Below are 23,395 nucleotides of genomic sequence, written 5' to 3'. Positions count from 1 at the left end.
CCTACATAAGGTCTAGTATGAGTAAGTAGGCCTACTAATAATAATGTTATTGCGGTTACCAGATTTTGACAAATTAATGTATAATCTTTTTTTTTAGTGCACATGTTTGCAGCAGAGACGTATCGGCGTGGAAGACACGTCGAGTCTCGTACCCAATCTCCCGACAGACCTCGAGTAAAACAAAGTGTAAATTTTTGAATTGGTGGAGGTGTACAACGTACAGGTAAATAATGTCTAGTTCTAATAAAGAATGTAAGCGTATCGCAAGTAATCGACGCGAAGGATCACATCCTGAACTGTCGCATTTGATTGGTAAACTAACTTGCGTTGATTCCAAGTGGGAACCAAACTTTAGGCCTAGGCCTATAGTGTGACAATTAAAAACGAGTTTGTAGAGTTTCAAGACAGCTTTTTGACACATATGTTTTTAATTTCCTAGAGGCAGCCAGGTCAGTCTTATAGAGGAAGTATTTAACTTTCCTTCCCGAAGGAAGTAATGTATTTCCTCCGTTGTCTTAACGAAAAAATGCACAACGATAATTTTGAGGAAATACTGTATCAGTTTAGGCATTGATCGTGGTACACTGCGTGATAATTCCCACGCACTTTAGTAACACGTAATGTATTATTTTTAATCCTTTAATATTTAATTTTGTTTAATTTTTTTTTTATGTTTGTTTACATTGATTAATAAAAATGTCATCAAATAAACAGATTTAACCATTTCACCATACATTTTACTAAATATACTTTTGTTTAAAGTCGTCGGTACAGTCTAGCGTATCGCACAGAAAGGTACTTGGTTACCTCAACGAACTACTTTTGCTGTGCTGGATGGGCTGAGGACTGGATAGGAGGCTGTACAATTCGTGAGTAGTCATGTGTGCAATTATGACATTCGTATTAATAATCATGTTGTAATTTGAACATAAAATGAATCACTATCTTTTGTATTTTGTTGGTTGTATGCTGCTGCACTGTTTTAACCCTAATCATTTTGTCAGATAACTTTAAAGCTCATAACTGTAAATTTTACACAGCATTTGTGTACATACATTATGTGTACAGGAATTAGAATTAAGAGAGATAAAGGAGTAAATAGTTTAACCAGATGTTACCTTATATCTGAGAAAGCAATTTCAAAGAGATTGGAATCGACTGTTATATTTCACCTTTGTGTTGCACTAGCCGGCAGTTTCAAAATCGTGCACCTCTTCTTTATGCAATTTTGCAGTCTTTAACAATGAGTTCAAGCTCATACGATACGATATTTTTAAAATAAGATATACCGTAATAAACACAAAAAAAGTTATTCTACCTTTATGAAATTATAAAGCTTACACATACTGTTGTTTTTTAGTCAGTCGTTACACGACTGTACTGTCGCACTTTGTAATAATCGTCGCACTTTACCTGTCGCACTTTGTAACAAAACTGTCACACTTTGTAACAACCTGTCGCACTTTGTAATAACTGCTGTCGCACTTTGTAACAATCGAGCTGTCGCACTTTGTAATAACTGCCAGTCGCACTTTGTAATAACAAAAGCTGTCACACTTTGTAATAACTGCTGTCTCACTTTGTAATAACTTGTTTAAATTGATTATTTCATAACCTTTATGAATGAATAATCATTACCGCAATACTATTACGCGTTTCATCAATATTGTTGTGATTCGACTTAACACTCGAGATGCGCTATATGTGCACGTGCATCATAATACACTTACGAGAGCTAAATATGCTCCACGAGGAGCTCATTCGTTCTTTCGGTGTTTGCACTAAGATAAGGCACGTGTTTTTAAATTACCGTTCGTCCTAACGTGCGTGCATGAATGTCAAGGTCATTTTAAGAAGTATTTGAAATAATACCATTTTAAACTCGTAACCTAATTTAACGTGCATATAATAAGGGTCGGCGTTGTGCGTGTTGCAAGATAGTATATTTTAACGCACGTGTGCGTAAGAATTACCATTTTAAACTCGATAACTTAATTTAACGGGTATTGTATAATAAGGGTCGGCGTTGTATATGTTGCAAGATAGTCTGCTTTTACGCACGCGCGTCACGTGCGTAAAAGCTCAGGTCAAAGGTCAAAGTCAGTTTAAGAAATACATTGCATTGCATTGTGTATGTTGCAAGATAGCTTTTACGCGCGACTGTGAAGGTCTAGGTCATTTTAAGGAGTACTTAATTTTACTTCATGTATTGAGAGTCGGCACATAGTCTATGTTGGCGCGCGTGCATGATATTAAAGTTCAACGTCATTTTTATGTTCATCGATCTTTTAAAACTCATGCAATTGCAATTTATTAATGTAGTAAGAATGCGTTTTGTTTTATGCATGCACATGATACTTCAATTTCATTATACAGGAATATTATAATTGCGTGTACGTCGTGTGTTTGTCATTCCTCATGTCTCTGGTTATAAATTACCCATGTTCGTCTAGCCATGATTGTAAACGAAAATGGTGCCAAAAGTATTTAACTAAATTAAATGGTGCCAAAGGTACCGAACGAACGAATGAGCTCCTCGTGGAGCATATTTAGCTCTCGTAAGTGTATTATGATGCAGTGCACATATAGCGCATCTCGAGTGTTAAGTCGAGTCGCAACAATATTGATGAAACGCGTAATAGTATTGCGGTAATGATTATTCATTCATAAAGGTTATGAAATAATCAATTTAAACAAGTTATTACAAAGTGAGACAGCAGTTATTACAAAGTGTGACAGCTTTTGTTATTACAAAGTGCGACTGGCACTTATTACAAAGTGCAACAGCTCGATTGTTACAAAATGCGACAGCAGTTATTACAAAGTGCGACAGGTTATTACAAAGTGTGACAGTTTTGTTACAAAGTGCGACAGGTATTACAAAGTGCGACGATTATTACAAAGTGCGACAGTACACACGACTACGTCGGTGAGTCTAGCAGTTAGACCTATATCTTTTACGATTCAAGAACTACCTTTGCATGCCTAGTTCTAATAAACTCGTTTAATTTTTCTTTCAAGAACAGTATTAAATCAAACAGTAATAACACTTCTGGGTAATTTCCCACTGATAATAAGGTGCTTATTTAAAAACAAATTCCAAAAATTATGAAATATATGTAAAAATTGTTAACTATGTTAATCGTATCACAAAAATGTATTGTCAGTACTTCCACCGTACGACTTAATGTTACAAATATTTAAACGTACAGTAACCATACAAAATAATATAAGTGATCTCATAGTAAGAAGTCTTTATATCATTATGATGACTAAGATTGTTTCAATTTTACTAGTTAACATTATCGGAAAAGATTTTAGAAGTGTTTTTAGGACAGAAAATATATATTTTTAGTAGAAATAAATGAACTCCAACCGATAAAGAAAAAAATCTGAAATTAACGAAATCACCCTATACATTACACCTCGTACTACCAATACTCAACATAAAGAAGGAGTAGGAGTTTTAACGTTTTATGTAAACGTCAATCCTCTTTTTTTCTAAAGCAATATGCTCACGAGGCTGTGGTGTTGGTGGAACATGTGAGTCTCCAGATAATTGCCAATGCTCGTCCGGATTTGGTGGATCACGTTGCAATGGTGAGTTAATACATGTGAATAATAATTATTTAGAAATTACAGTACAGTATCTGCATTCCAGTTGGAAATGTGGACCATATTTAAAATTAGGTGAATCTCGAATGTGAACCATGCATACACATGTGTAATATATTATTCTAAAATTTAAAACAATTCACATACTGTACGTGAAAGAAATAATTGACTCGACAGCCCTTAAACAATAAATATAATAATACGGTACCGTAGAGTACGGTATTAGATATGGCCTATAGAATGTGCATCTGTCGTTCAATTGAGGAGGCTGTTATTGCTGTTGCTTGCTCTGTTGCTATTGTTGCTTCTGCTGCCGCCGCTGTTTTTGTGGCTGCTGCTATTGCTGTTGTTGATGATGGAGATGTTGCTTCAGCTACCGATATTATTACTGTGATTATTCATTTGTACTACAGTAACCGTATAATTTATGCTAATTACTGTATGTGGTTATGTTTTCGAAGATATCAATGAATGCTATAGCAACAATGGCGGCTGTCATCATACCTGTAGCAACACTGTCGGAAGTTATTATTGCCGATGTCGTACTGGTTATGTAGAGAATCATTATGGACAATGCGAAGGTAGGCGTATGTATTAGTACAGTCCTCAAATCGTCTACGTTACCTTTAATTGAGACATTAGTACTATAGTGTGTTTAAACTACATAGATTATATATACAGATACATATTGTGTCTAAATAAAGTACTGAAAACAAAATGACGTGCATTTGAATGTTATATTGTATTTGTTTAGAGGAAAAAATTAAATAGGCTTATAGTTGTTTTAAAAAAAGTGTTAGTTATTACTGTTATTTCTATTGGTTGGGTAAATAATGTTACCAAACCGAACCAAAGTGTGAACATAGGTAATATAATTTAATGTACGAGTTATTGTATAGCGCCGACTTCAACGAATTGATACATTGTTCATGGCGCTGTGGACTCAGATCTTACATTTTCCAACTACATGCTTCTCAATAAGGATCGCGTCCTGCCAGTGTATCAAATTGATGCGCTCTTTCATCAAGGTAATGATAGTAAATTATTTACAACGATATATTTCGATTTTTTACTATATAGCTGTGTGTAATCCACCATGTGTTCACGGAACGTGCACGGTTCCAGATTACTGTGAATGTCAAGATCATTATGTAGGAGACGCATGCGATGATTGTAAGTAGACTTAAAAAGCAGTTAAATATACCCATTGTCACGTCGAAATTTTACTTTTATAACAGTGTACTTGTGGTTTATTAGTGTATTGTTCTTGTAAAGATCGATACATTAAGTCGCTGAAACCTCTTGTAAGCTTGTAAGCGGGAACGATTCTAAATACCAGTTCATTGGCTGTAGGCTGGTGTCAGAAGAATCTGCATGTCTACAATGCATGCAACCTGTTGTCGCTAGGTATGATGAAGTATAAGTGGAATTTTACTTATTCCCTGGTATGATATCGTTCGTGTATCGGGTGATTGATTAGCGAATGTTTGGCTGTATTTGCAGCTTAAATGTTGTCGCTTCGTTAACACATTATATCCTTGACCTAGTTTTTTCACGAATGTTATATTTATTATTACAACTAGAAATTTGATTGTAATTATAGTTTTTGCGTCAGGGAGTTGAGTAATTAGATGTTTTTCCCTACTCTGACGTAATTTGTACTTTATACTAAGTAGGATGGGACTCGAACCCACGACCTTCAGATTATTACAACTAGAAATTTGATTGTAATTATAGTTTTTGCGTCAGGGAGTTGAGTCATTAGATGTTTTTCCCTACTCTGACGTAATTTGTACTTTATACTAAGTAGGATGGGACTCGAACCCACGACCTTCAGATCACTAGCCTGGCGTTCATACCTCTAGACCACCGAGCTTGCGCTGATGGCTAGTGGTTAGATTCGAGCCCAAGTAAGCAGCGGGTACTGCACCAACAGGATTGTAATTATAGTTTTTGCGTCAGGGAGTTGAGTAAGTAGATGTTTTGCCCTACTCTGACGTAATTTGTACTTTATACTAAGTACATTTGAGAATACTTGCGAAAAAATTCGCAAGTAGTTCTCGGGTGGGACTCGACCCCACGACCTCCAGATCACTAGCCTGGCGTTCATTCCTCTACACCACCGAGCTTGCGCTGATGGCTAGTGGTTAGATTCGAGCCCAAGTAAGCAGCGGGTACTGCACCAACAGGATTGTAATTATTTTATGATAATTTTTTAGAACGAATTAGCCATTGCATACTTCTTCTATAACGGATAGAAAGGAATTTAAAAACCATTATGTTTTTTATTTTGCACAAGTAAATGAGTGTTGGACAAATAATGGTGGATGTGCACATGTTTGCACCAACACGTTTGGAGGATTTCAGTGCGGGTGTCGGGATGGATATGTACTATCAAGGCTTACGGATTGTTTACGTACGTCGGCTAAAGATTTGTATAATAAGTATCAAAACTTGTTTAAAATGTAAAAGCTGTAATAATATAAACATAGAAAACGACTCGTCGTAATTCGCCATGAATAACGTGATTATACATAATAATTCAATCAAAAAAGAATAAACGGCGGAGTTGAGAGCAAATGCAATGTCGTTCAAAGATGTACAATGTAGAAAATATTCTTAAAAACATTTTTGTTGAATATGCCATTTTTATGTCACATAGTAGTTATCCACTTTGACCACAAATTGGATCGAAAAAATGTACTTACTTATCTGGTGTAATTTAAAGCAAAACATTGTATAATTTAATAGTTTCATTTTTTCTACAGAACCAAAGTCTGATTTATTTAATGTTTATTTGGGGACAGTACATCTTTAAAGGTTTGAAAACAATGTTTGAAATATTATATTAAACACATTTAAATTAGCTTTAATTTGTTTGTAGCCATCTGCGATCCATCATGTGAGAACAACGGTAACTGTGTAGGACCTAACAATTGTGAATGCCCCGATACATATGAAGGCGATAGATGTGAAATTGGTAAATACCTAAATCTATTTTTAGTGGTTTTCAATATTTGTATTTTATTTAAATATTATACAAATAGAATTAATTAGATAAAATGTATCCACCAGTAAGTACTGTATTATTCAAACAATGACTGTTCATGAGTTCAAAGGAATGTACATTTCTATTAGTGTTTGACTGTTCATTTAAAACGAGGCGGATTCGACTTGAATTGAGTATTCAATCTGGAATGGAACATTATCAATATTCAATTATCATTTATTTTTCTGCTTCCATTCTGATCCATTTGGCACTTAGAATCACGGAGAAGAGCATGTTTCAGTGTCACATAGCGTGGCACAAAAAAAAACGAACTGGCAGTTGGGTATCTTTTTCTTTGAATAGAAGAAATTGCCAATTCCAAGTGTATTTTATATAGCCCGTAGCCAGAGGAGGAAGACAAATGAAGAATGCTCTTAGTGGTCTTCCTTTCGTTCACAATGCTTCTTATTTTATCACCTGTTTTACTTTTTGTGTTCGATAAATAAATTGAAACCATTGAAACCAGACACCAATTTCCCCGTAGGTAACAGTAAAAAGACACATACATTTTCTAGCCTAGCTTTGTAAAAATACGAATCCACTGTAAACAAAAAATACTGGATATGGGTTTGCTTATCTTGAAAACAATTCGATTAGTAATATTTCGCTTTTCTCAATTATCTTTTTTTAAACTTTTGATAATAGATGTCAATGAATGCTTATTGAACAACGGCAACTGCGAACACTTTTGTGAAAACCTTCGTGGCACATTTAGATGCTCTTGCGACGATGGATATTCTGGCACCAATACCTGCACAGGTAATGTAATCACAACACACAATTGTATGACTGCAGCCGCTAACTACAATACCCTTCCCATTACGAAGATTCTCTTCGCGTCAATTGGCAACTTTCGTTTTCAACAATACGTTTGGGATCACATCCATCACTGTTGGCTCTTTAAAAGTAATACCAAGTAATTATTAGTGCATATCGATACAATTTTTTTTAAATTTCAGAAATAATAACTTCACGAAAACAACTGTGTAGTAAGTGAATAACTGGCTTGATTAACAGTCTCCACAAAATACATAATGATTATTTCTTTAATCGTATTTAATGTATTTTTTTCTAGATATTGATGAATGTTCCTACGCTAATTGTCACAATTGTACAAACTCACCTGGTAGTTTTGAGTGTATTTGTAACGCAGGGTATGAAGCATATGATTCATACAATTGTGAAGGTATGAAATATATGTATACAAATACATTACAGTGTTTTTATATTTTTGCTCCTGCTTATGAATGGTACTATGTATGTATGTAATGTTTCTATTATTGCTATAATACCTTTTACTGTCTTTCCACCATCACAACCGCCTGTAGTAGTACTTTGTAGGTTAATAAAGTTTCTGCCAATATGCAAACACTTTTAATAATAACTTTAGATAGTTCAACTATTGGAACAAACATACAAAATAAATATTTTGAGTTGTTAAGAATACATGGAAACAATAATGTAATCACCATCGCATGTCTTTATTTTTTATCAGATATTGACGAATGTTTTGTTGGAATAGACGAATGTGCGCAACAATGTTTCAACTCAATTGGTAGCTTTAGCTGTGATTGCCATGAAGGATGGACACTTGATCATGATAAGAAAGGCTGCACAGGTACGACTGAAGTTCACTGCATACTTGCGTGATTTTAAGATGTATTGTCCCCCAAAAACATGAAAAATGAAGATGAAAAAAAACCAAAATGTTGATTATGCCATTTTGCTGTTTTAAATCACTTCCGTAAAAAACTTTCACTTATAAAAATACAAAATAAACGGTTACCATTGGCTTTCAGTCAATTTTACTATTTTTTGCTTTAAACTAGAGGATTCACTCCTTTCGTTCGCGCACCCTCTAGTGGGCCAATGCCTCTGAAAACTTAGGCCCGAGTTTCACCTAATGCATGCGTGTGAAATTTGAACCTGTACTGAAAATGTTTTTGTAACTCACTTCAACCTCCTTTATAATTTTTGTTATTCGAACAACGATACATTTTTAAAACCCTTTTTGTACTGTTGCCACGGCTAGTGTTCTATTGATTGAGTTTTTGGAAATGAAATATTAACAATAAAAAAAATCTATAAAATTATAATTATATTTATTATAAACTAATATTACATTGCTATGTATTAATTAAAACAGCAAACCCTTGTGTTGAAATCGGTGTACCTTTTGATGGCAATCGCTCGTGTACTGGATTCACAACAGGAGAAACGTGTGTCTTTGAGTGCAAATGGAATTATCGCTTATTGGGATCTGATGTTAGAGAATGTCTATCAAACGGTGTTTGGAGTGGCCAACTAACAAGTTGTGGAGGTATGTGGCTAAAATAGATTAAGCATCATTTAACTCTTGAACACAAAAAGTTGCCGAAATGCTGTAATTATACATTTGACCAAGTATATCGTTACCGTGTTTAGTTGTGTGCAGTACAATGAGCGTGTTTTTATATAATATGGCTAAGCAGTGGTTTTTAGTCGCTTGCAAACGCGACTATACAGCTAATTATGTCGGTCGGTTGGTCGGTTGCTCGATCGATAAACACTAACTCAAATTTGCGCACGCGACTGCAGCCATGTATATGGCCTTGTTACATGAATCTCCTTAATTATTATATATTTATATTGTAGTGCCTGGATATAATAGTGGTTATGTAATCTACGTCACCCTGACCTGGGGTTGGCTGGCTATGTATAGTGGCGATACGTCACTACCTCTATTACTCTTGCGCTCGTTTTGGAAGTAGACTCAATTTACCGTATACTATTTACTGTACTAGTACTACCGGTACTAATAGGCCTAGTACTACAGTGTCTACATATCCAGTCTGATTCTTGTTGTACTCCAAGGCAATCGGGAATGATTGAAAGTCGCACGACGATTTAGTGCACATTTCATCATATTCGCCGTTCTCCTTCCTTCTCCATACTACTGGCACTGGGATACATTATAATTTTCGTTGGTAATTACGCCGCATGTGCCCGCTAAGAAGCCTTTTTTTATTTTGCAACATTGTGGGCGGTCCGCGCTCTGTCGTCAAGAGACATGGAACCTTTGATCTTAAACTGATGTATATCCGTCTATTCATTAATGTATGCTTTAATCAGCTCCTTAATTTGATAAGGAAATTACCTAAGTAGACACACACAGTTTCAACTGTATGTCCACAAGGATGTAGGTTAATATTGATTGAGATCAATTGGAGAATTTCTTGCTCTTTGATTTAAAAAATGTTTGTGAGTGTTTGTGAGATGTGGCCAAAGATGATGTTAAAAATGTTAATATTAACAAATTGAATGAAATTAATATAACTATAACTAATCATTTTAGTTTTTTATATTTTTAACTCTTACTTGACACAATGTGCTTTTATGTAAATGTCTTGTAGAAATTCTATGTTCCAAAGTTCCATCGCCTCGCAATGGTTACGTCCAATTTCCATGCGAAAATGATGTCAGAAGTCAGTGCAGTTTTGGCTGTGATTCCAGATATTTCTTGGAAGGAAATACTGTGACGGAATGTCTAATATCTGGAAACTGGAATAGCACCTTTCCAAAATGTTCTGGTAAGATGTGTAAACCAATTGAATTAACATTTTCTTACATATTTTATGCAACAAATGGAAATCGTAATTCGAAAATGAAACTTATGTCTACGGACAAACGGAAGTGCCGAACTTAAAAAATAATGCAAAAAATTAGCTACCGACCGATCTTGTGAAAATCATAACACTGCCCGCTTTACTCGTGTGTCGTCTGCAAACACTGAAGACGCTGGGCTTTTTATAAATTTGTTTTCGTGCGAAACGATTAAAATTCCAGATCATCATACCAATAATGTCAACAAACCTTGTTTTATTTTAGAAATCCAGGTATGTGCTCCTTCGCCATGTGTAAATGGTGTTTGTCAGGCGTCGCAAAATGCGGTAGGTGGTTATACATGTGACTGCTCTGGGACTGGTTATACGGGAAAGACATGCGCAGAAGGATTCGTAAGAACACCAGAGTGGCCTGATGTTTGGGTAGGAGATGTTTACGATTTGGAATTTTTTGCTAAGCCAAAGCTAGCGCTTGACCTAACTATCAAAACAGATTCTGATAAGGTATTTGTTGAGCCAGACACGTTATCGTTTTCTTCAAAAATAAATAACCTTACGTGTTCAGTTCGTGGAGTTAGACAGGGTTTTGTGAAGATATCATATGTCCTAAGAGGAATGGAAGCAGCAGCGTTTCTTACACCACACGATGACAATATATTCGTTTTAAAGAACAGCTCACACAATGTGGACACAATGTTTACACCGGGCTATCGATTACCATCAGGTTGTTTTGTACTATCGAATTATTCAACGTGCACAGGACAATATTATGTATCTACTAACAAATGGACAAATAAAAACAACTTTGCTGTTGAGACCAAAGGCATTACATCGCTGGCAACGAGAATGTTTGAATTACCACTTAGTCTTGACGGACAGATAGTCACAAGTAGCATGTTGACAGTGTTACAAAATGACAACTGCCAAAGTAAAGCCATAACATTAGATGACATTCAATATTTTGTTCGGTATAACTCTCTGTATCGCAATTACACACGTCAACTTGAAAATGTCTTCCCAGATTGGATAACGTTTATATCCGTTGACATAGATCCAATGGATGCTACACCATCTTTTTCAGCATCGAGTCTTCTTGGAGCTGAAATAAAATCGATTGAGTGGTGTGAAGCTGCACCCGTCGTGAGTGATGGCCTGTACTCTGTCTTATTACTTTCGAAGGCAGAATTGATGATTGGAGGCAGACATGTATCTTTTCCACAACCATCGCTCAAAGGAAAGTACTGTTTTATAGTGGGTATGTGCACAATGACATCTGGAGAAGTAATGATGGTATTTCCGGAAGGTTCACGAGATATTTCTAGTTACATCAGGAATACAGAATATGATGATTCCTTTGAAGTTAATGTCAATTTCCTGGCTTTTTCAAAAAATGGTATGCATAATCCAAATGTTAATTATAACAATGAAGGCGATGAAGTCAGCATCTTGATGAATTTGCAATACTCCTACTACATCAACAACACAGTATCTGCTAAAGTCGAAGGTAGTGGAGATGTTCAAGTTTCCCTAGAAAATGTAGCACAGGTAGGCATTTTCCTTAAATTGTCCTTGTTGCAATAAATAATTGGTAGCTTTAAATAGCTAATCGTCCTACAACCTTTTTCGCCTAAATCATTTTAGTATGTATGTCGTTTCTAGTTATTCAGTCATCTATTTATACAACGCTTGGTGTTGCATCAATTCGGATATACCAAAATTAGCTTATTCTGGAAGATGCTTGGTGAAGACATAGTATTGAATTTCATCTCAAATAATGCTGGTAGGCCGAGTTTGTACGTCAGTGTTGGTGGTGAGTTTTATTTACAGTTGTCAGATTATTATTTACCTGCCAATATCATTGTGATATACTGTCTTTGCTTCTAATGATTACAATGGATATTCTTTAATAGTTAAATGTGTTAATGTTAATTTAGGTTTTCTTGTAGATGAACCTTTGCCTCATGATCGAGGGATAACAATGGAATCATCTACATCTTTTAAATCTTTTGATGACACGCCATTTTCCTGGCTGCTCAAGACTGATGAATCTTCTGTAGAAGTGTTTGTGGACTATGATTTGTCACCGAAGCTTGAAATTCCATCAGATCTTAGCAATATGACAAAGATTATAAGTGATTTTCGTAACATTCCACCTCAACTAAAAGCGTTATGTGAACAACTAATGACTGTTGAATATGACGACTTTTATTCTAATCTGCTATCTACAGTCAAGGATTTAAATTACAATATTAATCAGTATTTCCAAGCGTTAACTCAAAAAGATGTGAAACAGATTGCTATGGCTTTGGCTGAGTTACGTGTACAGTGTAAATTTATTATAAATACGCTTTGGAATGTTAATGACAAACTGTTCAGCAACCCCGGTAAAATCAATTTGCAAACTGATCTTATTAATGTTACATCTAGAATAGAGCATCTCAGTAACCGAGTTCTTGTAGAAGTTCAGACTATTTTCGTTCATGAAAGTACATCAGGGTCTGGTTTTCGCATTAATTCCAGTATATGTTTGTCAAAACATCTCTGTTTTCCTTCTTTGGAGGTAAAAGTCCTAAATTCATTTAACAATTGTCTAAACCTCAAAGACCAACACCAGATGAATGAACCAGTTCCTAATGTCTGCATGATAGGAGAGTACTTTGTTACTCAAACCCTAAATCAATTCATCCATGTTCCGGCAGGATCGCAATTAAGATTATCATTTGCAAGCAACGTTAATTATTGGATAGGAAATATACCAGTGTACATACAACTACTTGGAATTGAACAAGATACAACTATGCACCTGACAATGGATGAGATTTATTTTGGGTTTTCTGGTAAGCTTTGGGGTTTGTTTGATGTGATTGGTAACGCTACATCAAGAATGGCACGGTTTGAGTCGATGGTGGTTTCTGTAAATGGAGAAGCAGAAGTTGAAGGCCCATTATCATTAGGAAGAACACTAAAAAACAAAATCATCTCTTTATCGCAAAAATCAGTTGACGACAGCGAACGAAGACTTGGCCAAGCTTCAAATTCTCTCAAAATAGCAACATCAACATTGCGGGATGCCTTGAAGGAAGAAGCCAATCAAATTGATAACTTCGCCAAAGCTAGCAAGAAACATGAGTCTGTTTTGGAAAGTTTGGTTGCTGCAAACAACGCAGTTGAAAGAGCACGGCAAACACTTGAAGATTCAAGCCATGATACAAGAGAATTAGAAGAAGCCATGGACAATGTATGTGAAATACATGAATGCAGTGGTGTATGTCTCCCCGGAAGTAAACTTGTTACCTACGTAGAAGATGTGTACGGATATGTTCCATATGAATGTTGTATTAACAAAGAAGAACCAACAGTTGTTACTGAGACGACCGGCTGCTGTGATATTTGTTATATACCAACGCCCGTCAAAACCATTAGTTTCAACCCTATAAAGCTTGTTACTGCTGTGGTTAATCTTGTAACAAAAAGATTTGTTAGCGCAGTACTAGATACAATAGCTTTTATAACTTCCATAAAGAAGGGCACTCGGGATTCCTATTCAAAAGGTGAATGTTGTGAAGAATGTCAACATTCTATTTTAGTAACAGCTACGTTGCAGTCGTGTAGTACATGTGCTAGGAAAGAAGTTATAGGTCAAATTGAAATGTTTCAAACAGAAGATGTTCCTTGCAGCGTGCATATCCCGGACGCCAATTGTGTACGAGAAAATGAACAATGCCGAAAACAACGAAGTCGAGCGTTTGATCAGATAAAAGAAGAAACTCATAGCCTTGCTGTACCAATTAAAGAGTTTGATGATGCTGTTTTACGTGCATCAGTCGCAGAGGCAGTATTGAACGAAGCACTAATTGATCTCGACGATGCATTGAACCAGCAAAAAGAAGTATCAGACAGGGTTATGATACTAAAGAAACATTTCAACAATTCTCAGGATGCATTGAAGAAAATTCGAAGAGATGTTGAAGCAGGTCTGATTGTAAAGCAACATCAAATAAACGGATCACTTGAAGAAAGTTTAGAGTTAAAGAAACTTCACTTTAACATTGATCTAGTTGAAGAAGACACTTCCGTGATTCCATTTTTATGTTATATAACGTTGTCATCTACTCCTGTGCAGATTCAAGTATTTATTGATTCCAACAATTTAAATTATTCTATTGAAAATGCTGCACTTTTTATTACGGAAGAATTGTTTGGTGACGTAACAAGATCAGTAAGAAGAAGGAGAGGAGTGACCCAAAGACGTTTTGGACATCGTAATAGACGTGACACTAATGCAATTATTGAACAGCCCCCGATGCAAAGGATAAGTTATAATCTGATTAACAACTCACTGGATCACAATATTACCAGCAGCCTTTCTCGAGATCAACACGTTATTCAAAACGAAGAGAGGTGCACAGATTATAACAGCATACTGGGTTTTATTGAACATTCGTTACAAACACTTTTAGAAATTGTAAATGACAGTAAAGTTGCTAATGCACAAGCGCTGGAAACAAAGTTTCAGAATGATTACATGCACAATCTATCACTAGCAGTATCACCGAGTGATGTAAATACGAGTGCATTGTTATATTTTAACTTAACTATGAGTGATTTAGAAGAGTCCAATACAGGTGATGGAGTTGAGAAAAATGCGTTATCGAAAGTTATTGATTCTTCAAAGAGAAAAACAAACAACACCAAAGCATTACTTGAGGTTGACTTGATGACTAAATGGAAAACTGTTGTGGACCAATATACTCGTAATGCAAGTGGTCTCACTGACTGCGAAGGGTTTTATGATTGCTTAACAGCGGAATTGATTGCTTTAAAATATTTGTCAGAAGGTACAGAGAGTTACCAGAATGTCATCGCTCTCGATGAATATGTATCAACGTTCCTGAATGGTAATTTGTCAAGCTCCGAAGAATTAGAAACAAGTGGGACGATTGTACTATCTCGGGTTATTTTTCTTAAAGACTATAATGATGTATGTTTAGAAGCTCCCATCATTACTCAGCACCCTGAGCCAAAATTAACTACCATTGAAGGAGAGAATATTACTCTGACATGCCAAGCCACTGGAAATCCATTACCAACATTTAGTTGGAAGTTTAATGGCCAAATACTGAGTGGAATGAATTCAAACTCATTGCATTTAAACCAAGTAAATTCATCTAATTCTGGAACGTACAGTTGTCAAGCTTGCAATAAAGTTACAAAGGTTTCATCATTACAATGTGACGTCACAATTGAATTTGCACCACTGATCACCGAGCATCCGCAAGACACTGTAATCGAACATGGTAATATCGAAGGTGCATATTTCACTTGTCAGGCGTCCGCTCGGCCACTGGCAGATTACCAATGGTACTTTCAGTCTTTATCGTCAGATATGGAACTAATCCCAGGTCAGAATGGCTCGATTATTGAGATATTAAGCCCAACATTTAACCAAGATGGATGGTATGTATGTGAAGCATCAAACAATCACGGAAAAAAGCTTTCAAATCCCGCAAGACTTCACGTTCTTGACATATCCATGCCGGAGTTCTCCAGCAAAATATCCATAGGACTTTACCGAGTAGATTCCTCTAATTCAACAAATGCATCTTTGAACGATGTTGTTGGGAAAGTCATTAGTAGTGATGACCCAGACCTAGAGCGCCTCAACTATCAGGAGTTTACTCCAAATGGAAAATCATTTCTAAGGCAGATAACATTTGAAATAAAAAGTACTAATATGACATCCGTTAATATGGTAAATGTAAGTCGACAAGAATCAGCGTATAAAGTGAAAGACAAGATTGACAGTATCATCGCTAAAGTTGTTCAACTTCAAAACGTGCTGACACCAGGTGACATATTTGATCTCCGAGGTGAAGCTGTTGAAATGGTAGAATTTAATGCTGATTTACATGGTCCAATATGTCCAAAGACTCAATATGCACACGATGATGGATACATATGTGGTGAGTTGAAATATTCAAAAATTCTAATTGGAAAATAATATTTAAACTATATGGTCACCAGTTATTTTATCTTATTTTATTTTCTCTGACTACCTACAGTTACTTAAATAAAAATTATATTACACACAATATTGATGATGCTTCTAAGTGACCTTGTAATTAGACAGAATTGACTCTCTTGAGGTCGGTCTATTTAATTACAACTTTGTCAACAACAAAACTGTCAAGTAGTTTACCGTCCAATTTCGTATTTTACGATTGTTATGATGAAAAAAGTCTATATTATATCATTCATATATTTGTCTTTAGTGAACTGTCCTCCTGGGTCATACCGTGGAAATGATAACTTGCCTGCAGTGTGTCAGAAATGCCCACGAGGGTTTTATCAGCCTGAAGAAGGAAAAACAGAATGTTTGAAATTACACGACTCTACTACTGGAGACATTGGATCAAGCATCCACAGTGATCCCCCGTGTATGTAACAAACACCTCTATAGTAACATGTTTATCTGTAATATACTATGATTTTTTAAATATATTTACATAAACAAAATCAATTATAAGAAATGAGTCAATAACGTTACCTTTTTTGTATTGTGCTTTATAGCTTTTTCTTCAAGTACGCCACCATCTGAAGAGAAACCTATGGTTACAGAGGTAAATATAAAATCAACCTCATTGTTTAGAAAGACTACATTATTATAGAATAATATTTATATTGAAACACGTAGATAAAAATAATTATTGTTTAACCAATTAGTTGGGACAAATAGGATATCCAGGCATTATATGGTATAATTTAATCCTATAAATTACACATACAAAATAGTAATGGTTATTTAGGCTTAAGTTTGCTAATCCATTCACATCAGTGATTACAAATTACAGTTAGGCCTATGTGTTTTAGAGTAAAATAGAATATTCGCTGTTACACATAGTATATGTTCATTTTCCAGCCTTTTTGGTAAATAAAAAAAAAATTAAAAATAGTATTAACCTTATTACATTAAATTCTATTTTAAGGATGTTGCCTACATGATCTTAGGTGGTTTAATGGTAATCGTTTTCTGTATGTTTTGCTTACTGATTTATGTCGTCTTTATCATGATAATAAGAAGAAAATTACAAAAAGGTAAGCATTTAACTTCCAACTTCTTATCTGTCTCCTCTTCAACGAATCCAAAATTCCGCCGCAAGACTTATCACTGGCACTAAACGACATGAACATATTTCTCCCGTTTTTCGTGACTTACACTGGTTGCCTGTAGTTCAGCGCATTCGTTTTAAAATCCTGTTGCTGACATATAAGGCCATCAACGGATGTGCTCCAGCCTACATATGTGACATCATTACTCCGTCAACCAACTCTTCGCTTCGTTCATCCTGCAGACTTCTTCTCAAACCTGGACCCCGTTCCAGAACTCGGTTTTACGGTGATCGTGCTTTCGCTGTCGCAGCCCCAAAACTCTGGAACACTCTACCCCTCGAAATACGCTCATCAAAATCTGTAATCACATTTAAAACTAAACTCAAAACTCATCTCTTCAGAGAAGCATAATCACACGCTACTACTTGCACATATCTTGGAAAACACAGCGCTTTGAAACCTTTGTCTCTTGCGCTTTATAAATGTTATTTATTATTATTATTATTAAAAAAAGGGATATTGTAAAAAGAATGGTTGTTGATCTATAAAGTTTCCAGTACACCAAGCATTTATTTCTGAACAGAGCTATTGAGTTTCTTGAAGTTTCGGTTAATATACTTCGTACTCACGTACTGCAAAACTTTATATCAACATATTGAAAAAAAAAGGATATTGATTGTATAAGCCCTTTACAAACGTTACAAGGACGTAATTTCCGATCCTAAGGAAAATATCAAGATAATGATGACGTAGACAAAACATTTTCAACGCTCCTTTCTCCAATATTTTAAAGCTCCAAAATGAGAGCTCGCCGGAATAGAAATCAAATGAAACCGAATGATTTGCTATTCTATAGATTTAATCTGGTCGTCTCACTTCACCGTCTTGTCCCTGTTCGCCCTTAAGCTTTGCCTCATTAAGCCTGTTTTCCACTAGGTGAATTTGTGTTCGGAAATCGAAAGTGTCAGCCTATTCATATTTTCATCTTCCAAATCCCTTACTACGAACAATTCTAGTTCCTTGAGGTTTTTCCGCTTTCCGTTTTACTTTTTAATTGCGAATTGCGAATTACGAACAATAGCGCAACGAATCATAGGCCTAATCATAATTCATAATCATTCATGCGAATCGAAAACTTGTGTGAGAAGGCTACCGTGTTTTTTCGTCTGCAAAAATACAGGATTAGTACAAATTTGCTAAATGAACTAATAGCGATTAACCTATTTAAAAAAGGGAGATTTTAGCAATATGGCTGAGTGTAATGAATAATGTATAAGTATGTATTTATTTGACCTTACTGTATCAATTTTTACTTTAATTTATATTTATTTCCGATTTATTTTTTTTGTTCAAAGTGGACAAGAAGCAAGGTGATGAACAGTATGAGCAGATGAAATACTTGGGAAGAAAATACATTTATCCAGAGAAAGTTGAAACTACAGCCAGCGAAATTCGCCTAAAAAGCGAAAATGTGTATTCAACTACACCTTTCTAATTCCTGTGCATAAACATATGATTAGCATATGTCTATTATTCAATCATTATCGCTTTGTAACACACTTACATAATTAGCACAGGTCTATTTTTTCCCTAGAGAGAGTTTCTTAAACGATAACACATTTATGTATATAAACGTATAATTAGAAGGTTGTTGGATTTATATGTGTTGCTTATTAACTTACTAAATGTTTTTTTGTTTAACTTACTACATGTTTTACAAGCAAACCATCGACATAAACGCATAATACCTAATGTTTTTTTTTACTATCTAAATATAATGTAGAAATCACATTTGTTAAACTACATCATTCAAAACGTAATCACACCATGTACGTATCATTATAGCGTACTGTGTATGGATTATTTGTGTTGCTACGTAATGCAGAACCATAGTTTGTTAGATCAAACAAAAAAATGTTTACATAAACGTATAATATTAGCATATTATGTCTATTAATGTTAATGGGTTAGTGTTAGTTCAAGTCTTGTTTATGTTGTTTTTTACTTTCTACATACATTAATGTAATTTTTTGTTTTCAATTACACCTTTCTAAACAAAAAGCACATTCCTGTAAATAAACGTATTAGCATAGGTTATGTTTTTTAACTTTCTCTGCATCGCTTTCAAGCTTTAGTTGCTTTCTATGACGTAATTGTTATTCCCGATGCTAGAAATGACATGATTTAAATACGCATTGCTGTATCTGCGTGCTTGCTTGGATATATAAGTTTAAACAATTATTGTTTGTAAACTTTGTATAACAAAAATCTCATCCACATCTTTTGGTTAATACATGAATACCATTTTGTAACATTATAACACTGTTTCCATAGTTTATAACAAGTCATCCATAATACGTTCATAACGGGATGCAAAAATGCTGTGTTAGGAACGAGAATTTAACACATTTGTACTGACATTAATCGTATATCTGTTCAAAGTTTTGATAATGATAATGGTCATATTTGTAGACTCATATTGCTTTGTTGATTGGTAGTTGATAATATTAAAATGTTAACAAATGTTATGTAGTCTCTGTAAACAGCATGCGACTGAAACTGTAAACAATGGTCCTTCGCACTTTCAATATAAATTAAGCAATGTCGGAATTATAACAGATACTATTTGGGGAAACATAACACTATAGTAGTATACAGATCATCTGTTTTTTAGTCGCGTGCAACCAGACGCTACAGCTCAATATGTTGGTCGGTCGGTTGGTCGGTAAACACTAACTTGACCACGCGACTGCAGCCATATATGGCCTTGAATTTAAATGTTAAAATTTTCAACATGAAGGTTAACGGTAAACACAATTTAAATTCACGGGAAAAAACTTAAAAGAACTGTTACATCTGAAATATTGTGTCTACTTCAATCAAATCAGTTTTGAATGTTAGATGCTTGTATTATTTTAACTTTATATTCGTAAACACATCAGACACTTTAGAACGTTTAAAGTACATAGTCTGGAATTCGATGCCTTTGTAAGAATTCGTCGAATCCTAACTGCAGATCTGTTATACGATAGCCTATATTGGCAAGTCAAGCTCAGCGTCATGCTGATAGATTAAATACCTTGATGATCTGAATCATCCGAGTTTAAACCGACTGAATTAATATCCTTGCATCGTGTAGTTAAGGTTTTACAGGTACACCAGATAAATCAGAAGGTTTCAGAATATAACGCTAGAGAGCTATAGAAATAACCTTCCCAATGGATTGTTTCAACATTTTAACCGAAAGGCAATCATAAAATGTACACTACGTAATGAAATCGAGGTTGGATTTGCCATTGTGATATGTGTATTAATGTTTTAAATTAATATTCATATGTGATGGCACTAGTTACACTCAGTTATGCGTGAATTATTGATGAATCATAAATAGTGAGTAAGATTTGTTTAAGTGGTCTCATTCTATGAATATAACTGATTATCGTTGTTTGTATTGTCGTCAGAAAAGTATTGCCCAATATAAGAATTTATATAACACCTAAATAAATTCCTGTCATTTGATTGGACGATTGTGGGTCACATGTCGTGCAATAGTACGCACTATTAAACGATCGTTTAATAGTACTTTTTGAAACATTTTTGTGTACGAAAAAAAAAACCGTTTCGCGGATGAAAAAAAATCTAGTATACAAATTACCCTGTAATATGGCTCTGTACTGTGAAATACAACAGCGCCACCTGTCGTCTGGCCTCAGTTTTGTTTCTCTTTTAAACATTAATTTGTGTACGAAAAAAAAAACTTTTCGCGGATGAACAAAAATCTACTATACAAATTACTGTGAAATACAATAGCGCCACCTGTCGCCTGGTCTCAGTTTCATTTTATTTTCGTGTTCGTGCATTTGGTGAATGATGAAAGGTTAATATCAACTCGGCGATGCCTCGTTGATATATAACCTTTCATCATTCACCTCATGCCATTATTTGTACCATTACACTCATAAACATTCATTATTTGTATAATATGGTATACAAAGCCCGAGTTTAACACACCTTGTGTTAGCGTAGAATTCCTGTGTTCGATTGTATGAACGGCTGTGTTGCATGGTATGCCGATACCTGTATTCGCAGTGCCTAAACTAACATAAACTAAATGTCAAATCTATAAATTTATTAATTATCATGCCATATGATAAAGCACATATTTTGGGGGCTTAAACGCACATACGTTGAATTGAATTGAAATATTTTATTTATACTGGGCGACCTCTCAGTCAAAGACTGGTCTCCCAGAGGGCCCAGTTAAATTCAGTGGCTGTGATGTACTAATACACCGGGGTAACTCCCTACTCGTCTCGAAAAATGTACTAGGTTCTTAAAGTGCACACGAGCTAGATGGATAGTTTGTGGAATTACATCTTGTTTTACTAATCTGTGCTGGGTTGAGCTCGCACTAGCGATGCCTCAATTTGGCGGAGAATACTATATCTCCGGAACATCTATGGCAACTTTCCAGGATTCGTCTTCCAGTGTCTGTCACTGTGTGTAATGTATCCGTCAGTCATTGCGATTAGTTCTCTTACGTTTTCAGAATATGTTTTGACGCAATTTTTCCACCAATGTGAGGTACCTAAAGCATGTCTCAACGTCATAGCATTGCTTATGGTGTGTAAGTAGTACCGGTTAATTTTGGTTTCAAATAATAGTAATATCATGAAAACTGTTCAGTTTCCGATGATTGATGTTACTTTTACAGTATCACGTTTTGCTTTTTAAAAATTGGTTATACAAATATCAATAAAGCTGCAACGCGACTCTATAGCTCACTATGTCGGTCAGTCGGTAAACACTAACTCAAATTTGCGCACGCGACTGCAGCCATGTATATGGCATTGTTGTTAAAGATGTATTGTCCCTTGAAACACAAAAAAATGAAGGTCAAAATATTCTAAATTTAAATTGGCCATATCAAAGTAATATTAAAGTTATTCACTTTAAGTCGAAAATTTGAGCCAAAAACAACAAGTTTACGTAATTAACAGGTAAATTAGTTTGATTACATTTCGTCTGGAAAATCGTCGCGAGCGAAAGTAAACAAAGATTTCAAACCATGAGTACGCATTATGCATATGCTAATTAGGATTGTTTACAACTCGTCATTGTTGAGAAGGTATTTTCACACAGATTGTGAGGAAGTTTTATGAAATATGCATACAGAGTAGCCAAACAAGCGCGTTTCATTATGGGATATGTTTTGATCGAAAACTTTGACTGGAAGTCAAAGTTATTTTTTAAACAGAAAAACGTCTGAATTTCAGTTAAATGTTTTTTTTTTTCGACAAATTTTTGGTGATAGTTAATAACTATTATGATACTTCAAAATGACCCACCTTTTTTCGAAAACTTTTATTTTTTATTTTTTTGGAATTAGTCAAAGGGACAATACATCTTTAAGCAAGTTAGTTTTAAATGTTCGTATGCTTGGTTCTTGATAATATTTTTGAAATACCAATACATTTAATAATTATAATATTGATGCTTACTCTTTTAATAAAATTGAAACTGTTCACTAGCCCTTTTCCATAAGAGATAACTAGATCGTCTGGTTACAGTGCTCGATACCATTGGTAGAGCTAGATATGTATCACAAATAAAAATAAAACGTGGTTACTTGGTCAATAAAGTACCATGAAGTAACCAAGGTTTATTTTTATTTGTGATACATACACATATAAATCATACTGTCAAATTATTGAAACAGTGCTCATAATCGAAACATAAGCGCGTCAAGCATAGCTCATCAGCGAAAGTTCCGTGACTTTAGTTGTATGAAAAAATGTCTCTGGTGGGATTCGAACCTGCGACCTCTCGCTTACATGGCGAGAATTATACCACTAGACCACAGAGCCATATATGGTATTATCACAGATTTTCATACACCAGATACATTCTCTCATACAACAAACGCCCTCACAATCAGTGGAGGCTTAACAAGTCAGAATAAATTCCAACTTTATTACGCAACGGTTTTTAAAATATTATATATATATACAATGTTTCA

The 23,395-nt window shown here is 35.0% G+C and overlaps 1 protein-coding gene across 1 annotated transcript; it reads left to right on the top strand.

Moving 5' to 3' along the window:
• The first annotated feature begins 230 nt into the window (after positions 1 to 230).
• LOC144843417 (uncharacterized) lies at positions 231 to 19,904 on the top strand. Its single transcript, XM_078700201.1, has 20 exons — positions 231 to 312; positions 440 to 449; positions 763 to 869; positions 3,508 to 3,600; positions 4,077 to 4,196; positions 4,696 to 4,788; positions 5,915 to 6,031; positions 6,500 to 6,595; positions 7,310 to 7,423; positions 7,740 to 7,850; positions 8,160 to 8,282; positions 8,811 to 8,984; positions 10,057 to 10,233; positions 10,532 to 11,811; positions 11,926 to 12,076; positions 12,201 to 16,229; positions 16,539 to 16,703; positions 16,837 to 16,886; positions 17,253 to 17,361; positions 18,732 to 19,904. Exons 1-20 carry the CDS (start codon positions 231 to 233, stop codon positions 18,869 to 18,871), a joined length of 7,341 nt encoding a protein of 2,446 aa, XP_078556327.1. The 3' UTR covers positions 18,872 to 19,904.
• The last annotated feature ends 3,491 nt before the right edge of the window (positions 19,905 to 23,395 follow it).

The sequence above is a fragment of the Antedon bifida genome, chromosome 5, assembly GCF_963402885.1.
Source record: "Antedon bifida chromosome 5, ecAntBifi1.1, whole genome shotgun sequence".
NCBI classification, from domain to species: Eukaryota; Metazoa; Echinodermata; class Crinoidea; order Comatulida; family Antedonidae; genus Antedon; species Antedon bifida.
The sequence above is the reverse complement of the archived record's forward strand: the minus strand, read 5'-3'. Positions and strand labels throughout refer to the sequence as shown.